Source organism: Papio anubis, chromosome 1, assembly GCF_008728515.1.
Source record: "Papio anubis isolate 15944 chromosome 1, Panubis1.0, whole genome shotgun sequence".
NCBI lineage: Eukaryota > Metazoa > Chordata > Mammalia > Primates > Cercopithecidae > Papio > Papio anubis.
In genome coordinates, this window is record NC_044976.1 from 54,924,814 (window position 1) to 54,944,742 (window position 19,929).

The 19,929-nt window shown below is 44.3% G+C and overlaps 1 protein-coding gene across 1 annotated transcript in view; it reads right to left on the reverse strand.

The window, feature by feature from the left end:
- Positions 1-2,503: 2,503 nt before the first annotated feature.
- Positions 2,504-19,929, reverse strand: part of PLPP3 (phospholipid phosphatase 3) — an 82,874-nt gene continuing 65,448 nt past the window's right edge. The window contains exons 5-6 of the mRNA XM_021942027.2: positions 18,037-18,213; positions 2,504-2,901 (exon numbers count right to left, since the gene is read on the reverse strand). Of these exons, the coding sequence (XP_021797719.1) occupies positions 2,776-2,901; positions 18,037-18,213 (303 nt within the window). The 3' untranslated portion in view covers positions 2,504-2,775. The remainder of the gene's footprint in view (positions 2,902-18,036; positions 18,214-19,929) is intronic.

Sequence of the window (19,929 nt, forward strand, 5' to 3'; positions counted from 1 at the left end):
CAGCAGATTGAATTAAGTTTGCCAGTGAACTGACTTTAATATACATGATTATCCTAGATTATGAGCAGGCCTGTGTAATCACCAAGGAGGGCCCTTACACGTGAAAGGGGTGGCAGACGAGGAGAACCAAAGAGATGGCAGGTGAGGACTCGACCCAGTGTTGCTTCCTCCATGTGAACATGGAGGAAGAGGGCCACAAGCCAGGGAAAGTGGGTGGCCTCTAAAGATGGAAAAGGCAAGGAAACAGCTTCTCCCCTACAGCCTTCAAGACTGTAAGACAATACATCTATGTTGTTTTACGTTTGTGGTAATTTGTTACAGCTGCCATAGTAAATTAATATAAGACCTGTCCTACAATTTAATGCTCTAGGATCTTAGACAAATCATTTCATCTTTGCATTCCTTAGTATTCCTTCTTTCTAAAAATAAGAACTGCTGTGAAGATCAGACAGAACAAATAGGCAAAAATCCCTGGCACACAGGTGCTCGATAAATGTGAATTTCTAGCTTCCCCTTTTCTTCCAGGTTGGAGGAACACAAGGAAGGGAAGCAGGAGCCACATGCCATTCTCAGCAGTGCCTGCACCTTCCTTTGATGTGGACTGTGTACAGGATTCCCTCAGTACAGCTCCCCGAGCATACCTTATCTAGAGTGAAGGCTGCTTATCTGCCCTTGGGGCTCCTACAGCTCCTACCTCTCTGATGGAAAAATCCCTTTTAGAATACAAAAGCTCTCTAGAAGAGCCTGAGATGAGGGTAGAGCCAGGGCCTCATTCTGCAAACAGGCTTTCAGAGATGAAAGAGCAGGGCAGACATCAGTATCTACCCTATGACCACCACATTTCCCACTGAAAAAAATCAGGAGTTGGTGCCCTGAGATGAGGCAAGCCCACTCAAAGAGGCCAGCCTGTGATTCTTCCTTCTCCTACCCGCACACCTGAGACAAACATCTCTCAAACACTCCAGGCTTGCAAGTCCTTAATTAGTTGTGTTACGAGCTTTTATTTAAAAAGCACATTTAATACAAGTATAGTTTCGCAGATACAAGTTTTCACTTTGTATGCTACAAAAGTCTTTGAATATTATTCTCTTTACAAAATGGAACCTTACAAAAATACTGACAATTTAATGTTTTTATACAGTTTTCTCTAGTTGCAGTTATTTCTTTCATTATAAAACAATGTCTACCACAGAACTATGATATTTTAGTTGATATTTAAAAAATTAACTCAATGCTTTTTTAAGCAGCTAATGTAAATAACACAGGTCGAGACACAGTTTATAATCATAGTGGATATAGCTAAAATTGTTTCAGAAATAATATCTTACATAGTTAACTTTTAATGTTTTATACATTATTTATATAATATTTATATATAAAAATCATAGCTTGCTATAAGTTGAAATGAAAGGACGGATTCTGTAGTAAGGATGTGCATGTGGTTGATCCATATGGTTACATGTAACCCTTTGAAAGGTCTGCATCCAAGATCTAAACGCATTTCTTCCTTCCTCCTTTCCTCAAAAGGTTCAGTAGAAGGGGTCCCTGTCTATCACCTAGAGTAGGACCTTGCATGGAAGGACACTTATGGATAGAGGATGAGGAAAACTCTCTACCGAGATTTAACCCATATGTTCTGCCCAGCAGAACCTATCAAGAACTGCCCTAGGGGTCAACCCCAAGACAATAGTGCTTTACACAGCAAGAGCAACTCCTACAAAGACCCTCAGCTCTGTCATCCTGAAGGGTAACCTCTCAGGCATGAGACTGCCTGCTTCTCTGGCTCCTTCTGATTTGCAACAGCTAAAAGGTTGGTTCGATTTTCATTCTGCCCCCTTCACTCTCCCATCTGTTGTACAGAAGGCTGCTTTCCATCAGCTGGTGGCAGACCATGCCTTGCTCATCCCGGGCCCTCACAGGAAATCCTGGTGGGCACGCAGCAAGGATTTCAAGGGAGAAGGCAGTAACCGAAGTCGAACTGTTTCTAAGAGTGTGCAAGTGCCCGGTGATTGACGTGCACAACATCAGCATCCTGCAATTGACATTTCAACATCACAGGATGGTGCGTCAAAAGAAGAAAAGTGAGGGCCTGTGCCCTCGATTTCTTCTGAAATTGTGCTATTTGTGAAATTCACTCGTCCACAAAGAGTCTGCTAATCACTAATGTGAGGAACTATGGTTGTTGGCCTATGGGCAGGGGAGGTGGTAAGGCCTTAGCACTGGGAATCTGGATTCGGGATCTGATCACTTGACTGAGCAAACTTGCTCTTTCCTTCTATTTAAAACACAAAGCAAAACTTCCTGAACTAAAGTCACAGTACAGAATAGAATGGGATGGACAGAAAGACTCAAGAGGGCAGCTCTGCAATGGCTATTTTCTTGATTCAGTGCTATGTCTGGCATCGTGTGCTACAATGTGAATTTTTGCTTTTCTCACAGGCCTGGGATTCCTCAGGTCACAAAAGGTGACCAGCAGCCTCTACTCAAATCATTTTAGTGTTTGTTCCTGAACAAGCCGTGTTCACTAGAACATGAACACTTAAACCAATTGCACATCCAGGACTCTGGCACTTGGTGTTAGTTTGCTGTTGTTTCCACATAGGCGAACACTACCTATTTTGGAAGGCCACAAAGTAAAACTTTTTTTTTTTCCTTTTAAAAAATCAGTCGGGCAAAAGTTTTTCCCTACATTCTACTGTCTGATGAGATTGGAGAGCAGCAAGAACTTGCTGTCAGCAGTCATTTTACAGAAACAGCTCAGGAGGTGGGTGGCACCTACACCATGTTGTGGTGATTGTTCCTGTCAATAATGTCCACAGGTGAAAGGATTTCCTTCCGGATAGCAGGGGCAGGCAGGGAGAGCGTCGTCTTAGTCTTGAAGAGGTCAGACACGAAGAAAACCTAGAAGCACAAATCAGAGATGGAAGTCAGTAACTGATATCCGGGGTCTGGGTACACAGGGTAAAGGAAGGTCAGAGGAGCACAGACTGCAGGAAAAGGGGCCCCAAATCATAACTCTTTGAATAGGGAAGGGTGATAGGGATCATATCGTCAAGGCTTATTGTACAGATAGGGAAACTGAGGCCCAGGAAAAGGCAGTGACATGCTCCAGGTTGCACAACACCAATTCAGTAGAATCCACTTCTAAGGACTCTCAGTCCAGTGCCCGTATCTGCAACCCACACTTCCTTATTTCTCAAGGCAAACGAATAGCAATGAAAGATAAGTTCCTAAACAAAGGAAGCAGGTCATAATTAGTTAGAGTCATTAATTCACACTACTTTCCCTTTCCTCACAAAGGAATCCAGGGTGTAACCAGAAAAGATCAGCCAACATGAACTCCTATCAGCAAGAGCTGAAGTCAGGCAGTGGTGACTATTTTTCCTGAAAACCTACTGATATCAACCATTTGATGGGGGTCAAGAAACCGGGTTCTTGTTGCTGAGAAAGTTGGCAACTAACCTGGAGGAAAGGTTAATGAAAAATCTCCTATCACTTATTCCCAGCGTCCTTTTTCCTCCTGGGAATGTGACCTCACTGAGTCTTTCTTATAATACCTGAGAAACATTTATTGAATGCCACTTGCAAAGGTGTGAGGATGGCACAGGCATAGTTCCTGCCTCAATGAACTTATGATGAAAGATCCAAGGGCTTGATGAGCTACTGCAGTAAGAAAAATTTATGCTTTGTATTAGATGGCAAAATAAATACACAGACATCCATTTGAGCCATTTAGCAACAGGAGTTTTTACTAAGTAACCATAAGCGGCAGCTATCAGTCATGTAATTTAATAGGAAACACATGGCTGGGTTTCAAAATAGCAAGTAAAACACTATCAGAGTTCCTATATCCAACAGCTTTCTGAATTGATGGGTCTTTGTCCTGCAGATGGTAATGTGCTCACTACTAATGACAGCACTATGGCTTCACTCTGGCCACATTATAGGCAAGAAAACAAAGTTCTTAATAAGATTTTACCAAAACTAAGGCTCTAGCAATCCAGGGCCTGGCCACAGTAGGGACTTGCATTATTTGTTAAACTCATTTTCACAATGTCCCTTCTGTAGCAACACAGCAATCAAGAAAATGCTATAAAAATCACAGCAAGAAGCTGGTGATGCTGGTTACCTCAAGAGAAGGGAACTGGGTAGCTAGAAGGCAAAGGTGAAACAGATGTTTACTGGTCACTGTAAAACCTGTTGTACCTTTTGAATTTTGTACCCATTACATATATTACCTACCAAAACATTTAATAAGTATTATTTTGTTGTTAAAAAAAATAAAGCTAGGCTACTTCTATGCTACTACAAGAAAATGAAATATTAGCCAAGAAGTATAACATCGTAATACATTCACAGTTTGAGTGCTATTGGATGTACCACTTTGCAAGGGAAAAAAATTCAGTCTTTTCTCCCTTTCTTTTGTCAGGAGGTTTGAACAGTGAAAACCATGGTACCAAAAGATTTGTCTCCTAGTCAGAGTCAAACTTGGGGATCAGGAGAAAAAAGATCTGTGCACAACCTGCCAGTAGGCTTTAGGCTCCCCTGCCAGAAAATTCTTTGTAGTTGGTTTGGGAAACGGTTTTCAAGTGTCCCCAGTATGAGGAAACAGACTCGATTAAAGTTCAATGTGAAGATAATTAAACTTTTCAACTCTTCTCTACTCCAGCCCCAGCCCCACATTTTCCCTGATCTCCCCCAGTGGCCTTACTTCTTTTTGTACTAAAATGATGTTATCATCTGAGAGGTGCAAACAACAATGTCCTCATCTGTAGCTCAAAATTATCCTCCCCTTTATCCTTCAATTTGTCTCAGAGGAAGAGGTTTTGATCAATCTCTCCATCACTACTTTCTTTTATTATTATTATTATTATTATTTTTAGATGGAGTCTCACTCTGTCACCCAGGCTGGAGTGCAGTGGCACGATCTCGGCTCACTGCAACCTCTGCCACCCAGGTTCAAGTGATTCTCCTGTCTCAGCTCCCGAGTAGCTGGGATTACAGGCACGTGCCACTGTGCCTGGCTAATTTTTATATTTTTAGTAGAGACAGGGTTTCACCATGCTGGCCAGGCTGGTCTTGAACTCCTGACCTCGTGATCTGCCTGCCTTGGCCTTCCAAAGTACTGAGATTAAAGGCGTGAGCCACTGCGCCTGGCCCATCACTACTTTTAACTTCACTTATCCCAGCTTAGCAGCTAAATTCATGAAAATAAGTCATACAGGTCTAATTTCTTAGAGCTCTTTCTCCCAGAATCCATCCCATCTGCCAAGGGCAAATATAGCTGGGGACAGCTCCCCCATCCCCAGCAAACACCTTCCCCTTCAAGATCTTGAACAATCTACCACCTCAATCTACTGGCTTATCTCCCAATCTAATTTTCTGAGCTCATAGTCACTACATCTTAGGGTTTCCATTTCCTAACTGCAAGATAGGAATCATATGAAGATTAAAGGCAATAATAACTTGCGAAGATCTAAACCTGTGACTGTTGCATAGTTCAATAGAAGGTGTTCCATTCTCTAATGATCTGGATACCAAAGTAATTACTGGACCCAGAGAAAGCCATGCTCTCCTATGTGTCCAAAACTTTGCTTATCGGCCTTTCTTCCTAGATGAGAGGCTTCTTGAAGATGGAATCCTATCCCTAATCACCCTGAATCACCCAAAGCACTTAGCTTTGAGCCTTGTACACAATAAGGGCTTAATAAAGGTTTGTCATTGAATTTCAAAAATTCTCTTTACTTAATAGAAAGCAAGCACTCTGGCTTTGGACCTTATTGACAATATAACTCCTACAGACTTGAGGGGGAACCACATACTCAAATACTGCCCGCTCGGAGCCAAGCGGCGAGGTGAAAAGTTGAGTGAGGTCCAGCAGAATCCCACTTTAAGCTGTATTTCACTTTCAGCATGACTTGAGGTTACACAAACACTTTTTTTGGGATCATGAAACATAATACTGTCAAGACTGAAACAGGGTTCAGTCTTCCTAATATTTGAACAGCAGAACACAAAAAGACCTAGCAAAAGTAAAAGCTTCTTGGCTTGGAGCAGTTCCATTTCCTACAGAAGATGATCTCCACCTAGAAAGAAAACCCAGAGGCCCAGGCTGGGAAGGGTCTACACAAATTAAGTAGCTGTCTTAGGTCTATGGGATAAACCCACTCCCAGCCCACAATCCTACTCCACAGATCTCTGCTGTGCGAAAGGACACATTCGACAATAAATACATTTCCAGCAAACAAGAAAAACTATACCCTAAGCACCAAGAAGAGATCTAAGTTACAATGTGCCGAACATTTGTTTTCAATTCCGTTTCTCCAATGCTTTGAATTTGAAACATTACTTTTTTTTTGGAAAATGAACGAATGCAATCAATAAATACTTATTGGATTCCTGCTATGTGTTAAACTCCAAAAATATGAAGATGAATATACATTAAGACAGTCTTTTACCCTCTGGGAGTTTGTAGGCCAGTGAGTTAGAGAGCCAGGTAAACAGATGACCACAATACAACATATTAAGGATTATGATGGAGGGAAGCCAGGGTGTTGAGGAAGCACAGAGAATGTGGCATTTAACCCAGACTGAAGGGGAGTGGGAAGCAGGCCTTAGAAGGCTTCTCCTAAAGGATGTCTATTTGATCTCGGCTTTGAAGGATAAGGAGGAGTTAACCAGGCAGTGAATGCTAGGATGTTGTTTCAGGCAAAGGGAATAGTGTGTGCAAAGGCACAGGAGAAAGGGAGTACAGCACATCTGGGAGCTGCAGGAACCTCAGTATATCTAACGTGGAGCAGTCAAAGAGGCTGGAGAGGAGAGGACTAGATATTGAAAAGCCTCCTGGGACATGTTAAGCAGTTCAGATCTCATTGTTTTAGCTCTAGGAATCATTGTCAAGGCAAAAGTGGGGTAGCAACACATTGGAAAGACCTGCATTAAGATCATGTTGGAGGTCGGGCATGGTGGCTCAAGCCTATAATCCCAGCACTTTGGGAGGCTGAGGCAGGTGGATCACTTGAGGTCAGGAGTTCGAGACCAGCCTGGCCAACTCGGTGAAAATCCCCCTCTAAAAAAGTACAAAAATTAGGTGGCTATGATGGCGGGTGCCTATAATGCCAGCTACTCAGGAGGCTGAAGTGGAAGAATCACTTGAACCTGGGAGGTGGAGGTTTCAGTGAGCCAAGATGATGCCATTGCACTCCAGCCCGGGCGAGAGAGGGAGACTCTCTGTCTCAGACCAAAAAAAAAAAAAAAAAAATCACGATGGTAACTAAAATGGAGATGGAGTCAGAAAGTATGTAGTGAGCCTGGAGGCAGGGATTAAAGAGTCTAGGAGAGGATGAGTCCTGAACAACACCTATGCAGTAAAGACAACGAAGAAGAGATGGATTTTGAAACGTTGAGGATAGGACTGCAGCTGGTAGAGGTGATATGTTTGGGGTGGGTATGTGTGCGAGGGAGGCAATATTTTTCTTCCTAGTTCTGTTTTCAACTCTAGAAATCTTTGCACTTATTCCCATAAAAACTTAAAATTTCGGTAACTATGCTAGGAAAGAAATATATATACAACTTGCTTTCCTCTGCCTGTGATGTTGTCTCGGGGGAGTGATTCCCCCGCCACCCCAGTGGTATTTGGTACTGTAGAGTGTTGTACCACCATCACTTTTATCTAATTCCAAGACATTTCATGGCCCCAAAATAAAACTCCATAAACTTTCAGCAGCCATGTCCCGTTCCCTCTTCTCCCCAGCCCCTGGTAACCATCAATCTGCTTTCTGTTTCTATGGATTTATCTGTGGGGAAGTGATTCTGACCTCCTCCTGAGTCAAAAGGAGTCAACTGTTCCGTGATCCCAGGGTGGAAGATGATCTAATTTACCCAAGCACTGTGGACAATGTAGCTCCTTCCTTCAAGAGCAAGAGTACACACAAGACAACGCTAAGCTGTAAGAACCCCATTCACTGTGATGAGGAGATAAGAAAAAACAAACTAGAAAAAGAAAAAAGAGAGAGAGAGGGGGGAAAAAAGAGTGGTTGAGACTGTGAACGAACATGTGAAATCTGACACATTCTAGCTGGACGTAGAGGCAATATGCTGATGAGAGTTTTCTATAGGACAAACAGAATCTGCTCTCAAAGTTCTTACAGTTTCTAGGGCTATCTTTGGCCAAGAGTTGGCACACTCAAAGAGGAAGATGCTTCCGATGGCTCATACCAGCATTCACACTCTGGAAATGTTAACCTCCCAGGAAGCACAAACAGTCCAGCCCTGCTGGGTTGTTGCCTGCCTAGAGGTCACCAAGAACCAAGTACACCAGAAACAAGAAGTCTGGTAGGTAGCCAGCTTCCTCCTTTCATTGCTAGGAATGGCCGAATCAGCAAATTTTGAGGATCATTTTGTTAATTTTGTTAAGGGCAGATTATAACAATAAAATTATCCTTTAAATGTTCCTAGAGTCCCTGAGTGTAAGTGAACTCCTTGAAAACAGGAATCCCATCCTTACATAACACATTGATCTGAAATGCTGGCAAAAGGTAGATAACTATAAAAGAAAAAGATTTTTTGAGTCTTAGAACCTCAAGAAAACTGAGCGTCATCTATTCTGGTATTTCCTAAAGTGTTGTCCTCAAACCATCTGTTTCAGAATCACCTAGGAGCTTCCTGAAATAGCAGATTCCTGGGTCCATCTAACACCTACTGAGAGTGTTGTTTGGAATCTGCATTTTAGCAAACACTACAGTTATTTGTTATGCAGACAACAGTTAAGAGAGCCATCAGTGGACAGTCTGTGGAGATTAACAGATGGGCTCAAATCCCAGACCCGCCATTGCATGGCTGTGTGTCTTAGACAATCTACATTGAGCACACAATTATCTTCTTTGAACGACTCTTCTCTCTTTGGTACCCATATTGAACTTTTAATAACCTTCCATCTTAGCATTAGGCCATAGGAATACATGATGCATGTATTCCTCTGTGCTCTGGCCCTGGGATTTCCTTTTAGCTTTCTGGTCTACCACACTGAACAATCTCATGGATTAAGGAAGGAATAACTCTCTTTGGAGGAGAAAGCCTTGGGACCTGGCTCACCCTCATGCCCTAAGTACAGTAAGTGCTATCTAAAGAAAAGCCATCTTTGGCAGCCTTGTTTTTTAACTAGATGGGATTATCCAACTGCAATCATTATTTTTTGACCACAATAAAGGGCTTTCAGTGGCTTTTGGCCCTGGGAATTTGTGAGCATTTCTGTTGAGTGACTTTCTAGTATATCTGAGAGGGAAAATGATGAGATGGAAAAGAGTGTGACACTGGAAATCAGACAGCAGAATATAGTCCCAAAATTTCTACTGGTGTGTGATCCAAGCTGTCACACTTGTCTTGAATTTATACAAGATGAAAAGGTTTTACAGTTGCAGATGATGGGTCTGCCCTGTATTTGTGTGCAAATGTTATTTTTAAAATCCACCAGCCGGGCGCGGTGGCTCACACCTGTAATCCCAGCACTTTGGGAGGCCGAGGTGGGTGGATCACCTGAGGTTGGGAGTTTGAGACCAGCTTGACCAACATGGAGAAACCCCGTCTCTACTAAAAATACAAACATTAGCCGGTTGTGGTGGCGCATGTTTATAATCCCAGCTACTTGGGAGGCTGAGGCAGGAGAATCACTTGAACCTGGGAGATGGAGCTTGTGGTAAGCTGAGATCACGCCATTGCACTCCAGCCTGGGCAACAAGAGTGAAACTCTGTCTCGAAAAAAAAAAAAAAAAAATTCACCTACCTATGGTTCCTGTAAGGCTTACATGAAATATATGTGAAAACACTTTGAAGAACTATTCATTCATTCATCTATTTATTTATTTTGAGACAGAGTCTCGCTCTGTCGCTCAGGCTGGAATGCGGCACCATCTCCACTCACTGGAACCTCCACCTCCCCAGTCCAAGCATTCTTGTGCCTCAGCCTCCGAGTAGCTGGGATTACAGGTGTGTACCACCGCACCTAGCCAATTTTTGTATGTTTTTGGTAGAGACGGGATGTTGGCCGGCCGGGTCTTGAACTCCTGAACTCAAGTGATCCACCCACCTCAGCCTCCTAAAGCACTGGGATTATAGGCATAAGCCACCGCACATCCAGCCTTATGAAGGACTATTCAAATCATCACTGCTATTGAGGAATGTGAAGGAAATTAGTCCCACAAAATGAACAAAGAGGGTTTAGAGAAGCAAAGAAAGTTGAGAGCAATTTTGCAGAGCATGCTGCTGTGTGCCTGCGGTCCCAGCTAGTCAGGAAGTTGAGGTGGGAGGATGGCTTGAGCCCAAGAGTTTAAGGCCAGCCTGGGTAACATAGCAAGACCCGCCCCCGGCCCTCTCCCCATCCCTTTAAAGAAAGTTGTGGGCAATACTGATGGAGAGCAGGAATCTGTGCCAAGGAGCCTTCCAGGAAAATATTCATAGGCTATTAGGGAGGGTGTCTGGTAAGGAGGACCCAGGGGACTGACAGCTCTGTCTATGGGGCGCTAAATGCAGTAGGAGCTAGAGCTTAGGAACATAGTACCCAAAGATGACCAAGGTTCGACAAAGGCAGGGGACCCCATTCCCAGAAACCATCCAATTTTGAAGCCGAAAGGGAGAAGCAGGCTACTATTCATTGAGGTCACCTCTCCCCATTATCCCACAAATTCCGTTGTTCTGCATTTCTAGGGTCACAAAACACATCATGTTCTCACCCATCTCCATGTCTTTGTGCTATTCCTTCTGCGTGGAATTCCCTTCCTTATTTTTTGTATCTTACAGCAAATGGCCATTCATTTTTAAAGAATTACCTACTCTAAAAATTGTTTCTAGTCTTACAACACCCTCAAGAAGAATTAATCACCTCTTCTCTTGTAACCGCACTGTCCTCAGTAGTGTATCCCATCCCAGCAGCTGTGCCCTTCTATTATACTTCTCTGTTTACATGTCTGTTCCTACTAGATCATTCTCAAGCCATTAGCAAGCTACAAAATCAACTAACTAGGTAGTCACCACCAGCATTTTTGAAGGTTAATAGAAAATATTAGAATGTCTCACACAGTAAGGGCAAGTCTTATTTTGTGACATATTTGTTTTAGTTATGTGTGGGTGACTCTATTGGGTTATGATATAAAGTGTATTTCTTATTATAGATGGTGGTCAAGTCTTGGAAAGCTACTGCACTAGATAAGCTCTTTAAGGACCAACTCCTTTTAGCTCTGAATCTTTAAACAAAGCATAGTACTTAATGTACAATTCACTATCAACGTTGCATGTGCCAAGCATGATGCATCTTTAATTCTCTAAATCCTCAATCCAAAAATCATGTTAGGTATTATCATCCCCACCTCATGGGATTGGAAAAGGTGGCTGAGAGGTGAAGTGACTTATCCTGACAGCTTACCTAGCAAGTGGCAGGAATATAACTTCCCTCTCTGAGCCTCTGCTTCGTCAGCCCATCCATCTTAGCAGGGAACCAAGAAAGGAAGTTTTAGAAGTAAAGTTGATCCTTGAATAACATGGGCTTGAACTGCATGGGTCCACTTATATGCAAATTTTCTTCTGCTTCTGCCAACCCTGAGACAGCAAGACCAACCCCTCCTCTTCTTCCTCCTCATGAGCCTACTCAACATGGAAACAACCAGCATGAAGACTTTTATGGTGATCACTTCCACCTAATGTACAGTAAATATATTTCCTCTTCCTTATAATTTTCTTGATAACATCTTCTTTTCTCTAGCTTACTTTATTGTAAGAATACTGTACATAATACATAAAACATAAGAAATATGTGTTAATTGACTGTTTATGTTATCAGCAAGGCTTCCAGTCAACAGTAGGCTATTAGTAGCTTTAAGTGTTGAGGGAGTCAAAAGTTCTATTTGGACTTTTTATTGTGCTGGAGGTCAGAACCTCTAGTCCCCATGTTGTTCAAGGTCAACTGTATTTTGACCAGTTGTAGAGCACTACAAAGATACTGTCATTATCTATTAGCGGCCAAAGTTTACTCCTTTGCTTCCTTCTCTCTCCCACATCCATGTTTCTACCTGCCTAAGAGTAGGGGCCAGCAGTGGCAAGGTCACATTAACTCAAGGTCACATTACTGGGCAAAGAGCTAGACTTCTGCAGGGCCAGAAGAGGTTTGGGAGCTCATTTTATCCATTCCCCTGTGCCCAGGCAGCAATGGAGTAAGTCAGAAGGGAATAGATGGGACTCTCTCCTATTAGAGAAGGAAGAGGCCTTGCAAATTCATGGCCAGGCATGCTTGGAATTTACTGTTTAGCCCTTTAGATGGAATCAAGAAACTGGGGATTTGGTTCCTACTCTGCTACTGTGTGTCCTTGGGTGTGTCCTGGCCTCTCCCTGCACTGCAGTTTCCTTTTGCAGGGGTTGTCATCGCTGAACTCTTCTTCACACTGGCATTCTTGCTGGTGCCTTTTCCCAAGGTCACCTCACTGGGGAAGAGACAAAGAATGCCCTTGCCCTTCCCTACATCTGGAGGAAGATAGCAGCACACAAAAGAGCAACGGCGAGCGGAGCCACACCCCCGGGAAGAGGAAAACCAGGAAAGCCTCTGCTGTGTATTTATGCAATCCACGAGCAGCTGCTTCCTCTGCTGAACCCACAGCAATGGCAGCCGGGCCCTCCCCTGACCCCTCCCAGGGGCCCCTAATTTGCCATCTGTTAGAGGGTCAGGGAGGAGGTGACCAGATATGCAAGTTGTCACCAGACAGGAAATGAACCGATGTCTCTTCCTTCGTCCTAGTCCCTGGGTGAGTCCAGCTGTAAAGTTCACATCCTTGGTAGGGTGACTTAGTGAGTGTGTAGGCGGGAGGGGGGCTGGGAGAGTCAATATGAGCCTGTGTTGTTTTTTTTTTTTAATTTGTCGTTCTGAGTTCTGGCAAGACAGACAGAATGGACGTCTGTCTGTCTGGGTACGAACGGGTCTGCCCATGCACCTCGTGGTCTATCTGGGCTGTGGCTCTCTCCTTTGTCCTGTGTACCCCTGTACAGATCTCTGAAGGTGTGCAGGCAGGCCTATCTGACCCTAAGTGCTTGTGTCTTTGTGTTGAGTCCATGACACCGTATAGGTCTTCCGTCTGTGCTGGCTTCCATTGTCTTCCCTTTCTGGAAAGCATTCAATTAGTAAGCAATGGAGGAGGAAACCAGACTTCCATTTGACATGTGATTTTTGTCTAGACAAGTCTGCCTGCTGTGACAGGATCTACCCTCAACAGACCCAGGTAAAAGTTCTTGGCTGTCATGCCTGTTGCCCAAGGCTCTGCAGTTATGGAACCAACATTCTAGGGTAACGCACGGTACTTCAGTTACTACAAAGTCAGCTGTGCCACAGAATGCCTGTGCACAGAGGTCATGGAGCTACAAGGCCTCCAGCTTCAATTCACAGGTAAGGAAACTAGGCCCAGAAGAGAAGTGTCTGGCCTGAAGCCACCAGCTAATACATCATTCACCATTTATCCAACGCTGATGAAGCACCTATTGTGTCAGCTACTATACTAGGCACTGAGAATAAATAATCAGAAGGTTAAGCCACGGATTCTGCTATTAAGGCACCCACAATCTAGCTGAGGAGACACACATATGAGCAGGCAGTGAATAGATCAGGCCTAAAGCCATGGCAGGAAGAAAGCGCAAAGGGCCATGGGGGACTGGAAGGAAGTGAGACAATACTGTCTTCAGGGACTGGGGAAGTTGTGGAAAGCTGAACGATGTCCCCCAAAGATGCCCACATCCTAAGTCCCAGAAGCAATTAATGATGCTACATGATAAAATGAGATTCAGCTAAGATCTTGAGATGGAGAGATCATCCTGGGTTATCAAGGTGGTCCCAGCATCTGTAAAAGAGGGAGGCAAAAGGACAAAAGTCACAGAAGAAGGTGTGACAAATGGAGGCAAAGGCCAGAGAAAGTATATGCATGTGAGAGAGAGAGAGAGAGGGAGAAGTGAAGATTCTATGCTGCTAGCTTTGAAAGTGGAGAACAGGGCCATAAGCCAAGGAACGCAGGTAACTCTAGAAAGCTAGAAAAAGCAAGGCAACAGATCTCCCCTTAGATCCTCTAGATGGAACACAGCCCTGCCAACACCTTGATTTTAGCTCAGTGAGACCCTTTTCCAACTCCCAGCTTCCAGAACTGTAAGAAAATAAACTTGCATTCTTTTAAGCCACTAAATGTGAGGTAATTTGTTACAGCAGCCAGAGGCAACTAACACAGAAGGCTTCATCCGAGATGAAGTGAAACTGGAACTGTGTTCCATCAAAGGGAACAGCTATCTAATATAGAAACTTGGGTGTTGGAAAATATTGAAATGTTTGACATGCCAGGAGGTAAAGGGGTAGAGAGATGAGAGGAGGCCTGCCAAAGTCTGAGTCTTGGAGTGCCAGCTCTGTGTCAGACTGTCTGGGGTCAACTCCAGTTTTGCTACCTTCTAAGTGCTTGGGCTCTTGGCAAATGTGGCGAAGATTACATCTCAGTTAACAGGGAGTCCGTAGAGGCTCGGCTCAGGAGGTTATCTGGCAGACTGGAAAATGGATTCTGTGTTTCTTGGCACCTCAAGCGGTGGCTTTTGTGCCATACGTGCTGCTTTTTTATGATCCTTCTAACCTCAGGTGATGTCTCTGTGTTTCAAACACCATTCAGTACAGCCATAGTCGTCAGTAAGAAGAGAACTTGGTCCTTCCTGGGATTCACTGAGACAGCGGCCCTGATTCGTGGGGAAAAGTTCTGTAATGTGGCACAAGCAGAGCAGAGGTCACAGACTCCTGCCTGGCACGTGACAGCTACATTGCATAACCCTGATAAAGTTGCAAAACCCATGAGGCAGATGCCCATGATCCTCCTCACAGTTCCCTCTCCCGGGTACCTGGTGTCTTCATCATGTGGTGTCTGGTTCCCCACACCTCCCCACAGATCTACCCATCTCTGCTCAATCCAGGGTCCTGAGCTTTGCTTCTGTCTCCCTCACAATCAAACCCAGGACAACAGAATCCTGGGAGCTTATGACTGGAAAAGACACTACCTTCTTTTCTCCCAGCTGAACATTCCCAAACTTTTATTCTGAGTAGCCACAGCTTCCAGGCACTTCCTGAATGGGCCTCTCAGATGGCTTCAGTGAAATGAATCTCTCAGTGCTGCGATTCCAAGCCATTCTGGACCATGAGGTCCCACTGAGCACAAGGCTGGGTGTCAGGCATTTGGAGAAAAATGATAAGTAAGATTGAGTCCCTGTTCTTGCATGTTCACAGATGAGTGGGCGAAAGGCAGGGAAAGATATTTATCACCCCTTTCCAAACCATCTTTACATTGTAAATCAGGCTTTCAAACTCAAAGCAATAACTGGATCCACCCAAAGGGTTAGGAAGGACTCTGTGACACAATTAAATGATATTCTTTAAGCAGCTAACTATGCAGCTTTTGTTTCGGGTTAACTGCAGGGCCTTCAGCTTCAGGGACCCCCTCCTCTCCTTGCAGAGTGCAGAGGGCATAGCTTTGAGTCCAAGAGAATCGTGGTGCAGCTGTCTATTAGCTCTCTGACCCTGGATGACTTAAGTTACCTCTCTGGGCCTAGTTACCTCTGTAAAATGGCTGCAGTACAACGGCTTAATGTGGCTAAAATAAGACAATAGGCAGCCAGGCACAGTGGCTCACGCCTGTAATCCCAGCACTTTGGGAGGCTGAGGCAGGCGGATCACCTGAGGTCAGGAATTCAAGACCAGCCTGGCCACTATGGTGAAACCCTGTCTGTACAAAAATACAAAAATTAGCTGGGCATGATGGTGGATGCCTGTAATCCCAGCTACTCGGGAGGCTGAGGTGGAAGAATCACTTCAACCTGGGAGGCGAAGTTTGCAGTGAGCCGAGATCGCACCATTGCACTCCAGCCTGGGTGACAGAGCGAGACTCAAAAAAAAAAAAAAAAAAGACAATGTGTAAAGTATCAGAATGGCACCAGCAGAGAGTAGGTCTTTGTAAACATTAGAATCAAATTCCTATACTGTGCTACAGTCAGCAAGAGCCAAACAGGACACAAGTCAGAACCCTCATTTCACTTCTTGAAAATAAGCCACAGTCCTCCCGAACACTCTGTCTAATTGCTTATGGCCCATGTTTTAGGATATAAAAGAGAGGAAGGCTAGTAAGGATCCCCCAACCTTTTAATTTTTTTAATTGGGGGTGCAGAGGAGTCCAATTAGGGCAGTGGCGCCAAGAAGGAACCACAACAGCAGGCCCCCGCAGGCTGTCCTCCTGCTGAGAGCAAAGCTCAGGAGGGCACAGTCAGTAAAGGGTTACCCTTCAGTGCAAATGCCCATCCCCCACTGTCACCTCACATTAAAGGGCCAGGCACTAGAGAACAAGCGGGTCAGTGACAGCTGCTCTCATTAACGGTTTGCTCCCCTAGTTTCTCTCCCTTTTGGCCTTTACTTTTACAAAGAAAAAAGAAAAATAAAGCAAGGGAGAAAGCCATTAAAACAGCCAGTCCCGTAGGCTGGGATTCCCATGTCAAAGGCTGCAGGCAGTTCACACACTGCTTTCTTCGTGGCACCCACTCTGATTGCTGCAACTCCTTCTCCCTCTTCTTGACCCGTGCAATGGATTCACGTGCTTCCCTGCCTGCTGAAGCCCCCTGCCCATGTCACTATGACAGGCCCCCATGGCACCGAGCTCCTGTGCTTGGCCTGTGAGAGGAGCAAGAATGGGATTTCCTTGGGAGGGCTGAGCCTTATTCATCCCTATACCTTCAAGAGAATACTCCCTACAGTGTTCTCAAAAAAGGTTAGATCCACTCGTTGATTCTGGCTTTTTGCTTGTTAAGCACACATTTGCTTAGTCTGAGCTAGAATCCCTGAGAGGCCTTGATAAGACAGGGAGAGTAACATATATGTTACAAATGGTCCCTGCCCCCAAGAACTCACAGCCTAAAGGAAGACACCCATCACAATTTCAATCCAGAGTGTTTAGTGCTGTTACAGAGGAGCTGGGGAGAGGCTGCATAGAGACATGAGCCTGCAGCCAGGCTCACAAACCAGGAAAGGATAAGAAGCTGGTTGAGATCTCTCTATTGTTCATAATTCTTACTGTGAATGAGCAAGGATAATACTAACAACAATACAACCTACATGTGTGGTGCTTAAATATCCAGCCATTATTGTATTCTGGGATTCCTGCTGGGCTGGGGTGAGCTCCCCTCAGCAGGGCCCAGGAAGTCACAATATCAAAGTAGGTGCTCAGTCATGTTTGCTGAACAAGCCCCTCAAAACTCTTAGCAGGCAGGAAAAGCAGCGTCTACAGATGGAGGTTCAAAGAAGTGCAATGCCTTCTCCCACCTTCACCGGGAGTCAGAGATGAAGTATTTCATTTGGGGCAAATCAGTATGTGGTCCATCCCAAGTTATCCCTAGGAAGTCTGTGACTCGATGTACAAGGCCATCAGCCTGAGGGAGGGCTCAGCCTTCAGAAAACCTCCTCTTCTCCAATGAACGCTGAGTTTAGCATCTGTCTGAGTCACTCCCAAGGTCACAGAGGGAAGAGGAGGCATTTTCCAAGAAGCCGAGAAGTCCCATTGCATACTCAGTGTCCACCAAAACAGCATGTGAACACTCGAGTCAGGAGACTTACATCTTGCTACTACTAGGTCAACAGACTTAGCATGACACTAAGCATGACCTGCTGACACATGACCTTGGGTAAGTTTCTTCCCTAAATTTCCTCATCTATAACATGAGCAAGTTGGATAATATCTCAGCTCTCTTCCAGTTCCATTCTATGAGTCCAAACCCTCTGTATTTACAGAGAAGATTTACAGACCCTATCGGATCAAAACTCGCAGGCTGGGAAGAAGCAGGAATTATTCTCATTTTACTGAAGGAGTCCTAAGGCCTAAGGCCAGGTGACCCCAAGCAGGGAACAGGAACGAGGGCTCTCTAGCTTTAGTCATTGAGCTGGAAACATTTAACAAGCAACAGTCCAGGGCTCCCCTTGCATACTGAGGACAAATTGCTACTTACTATGCAGCAAGCCACCAGGGCTCCTTGAGCAAATCCTGCCAGCACATCACTGGGATGGTGCTTGTGGTCTGACACGCGGGACAGTCCCGTGTAGAAGGCCATCATGATCAAGGTGAACTGCAGGAGGGGCCGGAGCAGGCGGGCTCCTCGCCAAGTGAAGCGGGCCTGCAGGTATAGCTGGAGAAAGGAGACAAAGAGAACAGACATTACGTGACTCCCCACTCACATGCACTATAACCCCAGGTGACACACACTACATTTCTACGAACTGGGACTATCTAGACCTTGGGTGGCATGTTGTAGATAGAGCAATCTGAAGATGACCTCAAGCCAGTTATTTAAATGATGAGCCTGGCTAGGCGCAGTGGCTCACACCTGTAATCCCAGCACTTTGCCGGGCTGAGGTGGGCGGATCACCTGAGGTCAGGACTTTGAGACCAGTCCGGCCAACATAGTGAAATCTCATCTGTACTGAAAATACAAAAATTATTCAGGTGTGGTGGCGTGTGCCTATAGTCGCAGCTACTCAGGAGGCTGAGGCAGGAGAATCACTTGAACCCAGGAGGCGGAGGTTGCAGTGAGCTGAGATCGCACCACTGCACTTCAGTCTGGGCAACAGAGTGAGACTCTCTCAAATAAATAAATAAATAAATAAATAAATAAATAAATAAATGCTGAGCCTTAGTTTTCACACTAGAAAATAGGACAAATAGTTTATCTCGGGAGACAAACTAGGGAAAGCTGAGCAAAATAATATGTGTAAATGACCTTAGCATACTGCCACATAGTAGGAACTTAATAAATGATAGTTTCCCTTTATCTTCCTCTTGAGTGAAACTAATAATTAAAGAGCAGTAACCAGGGCTTGCAAAGGTTTTTTTTTTTTTTTTTTTTTTTTTAACAATTGATGACAACTTACTTAACACATTTGTGTATTTCCCTGGGGATTATGGCTATATAATCGCTATACTACCTGGTCTCAGCATGGAAATTAAATGTGCAATGATAAGAGGAAGTTATTACATCCCCAATGAGATGCTTCTGCTTCAGAAGAAAGCAGCTCTACCAAGGACACATTTCTAAGTCACCACTTGGAATTATGGATATTGAATGAGAATATAAGGAAACAATAAACCAACAAGACAATGCCAGGGAACTTTCAAATACAAGTTGACAGACACTAGACAGGGTGGAGTAGAAGAGTAACCTGAAGAAAAATGGAAGATTAAAAAAAAAACACCTCTAGCTGAAGCAAAGTAGTTGAAATGACGTCAACTGGGCATTGTCCCCTCAGAGTTATCTTGCTGCAGTTTCCGTTCTAACCTCTGGGCACAACCTATTCCCAGGTTCCTGTGGGAACTTGGGAAATGAGGGGGAAGAGGCAAGTGGACAAGAGGAACTTCCAACTACAAATCAAAGCATTTGGAGAGGCAGGAGAAGGGAAGAGAGCGGAGGGGAGGAGGCTGATGGCCTAAAGATAGACCTGCGGCAGTGCTGAAGACATGAGTTTGTCCTTCCTGGGACAAATGGACACCTTCCTTCGGTGGCAAGAAAAGAGCAAGCAAATGGTCAGTCTTGATGAGACAGAAGAGTGGAAGATCCCAGAATCATTCTTAGCCATAAGTATCTAGGACTGAATCCTCAACTATATGGAAAACTATTTCAAATAAACAGACAAGGAAGAGAGCAGACAACTTTATAATCATTTTGAAATTATATAAATGTATTATTGGAAAAACTTAAGAGGAAAAAATAAGAATACTGACAAAAGATCGCACTGAGGCTGTTGCCTGCTAAGCAAGGGATAAAAACAATGGTTTTCTCATATATAAATAATAACCAGTTAAAAGTGTAGAAGAAGATTGCACAGAGCCTTTATGGAATAAAGGAGGT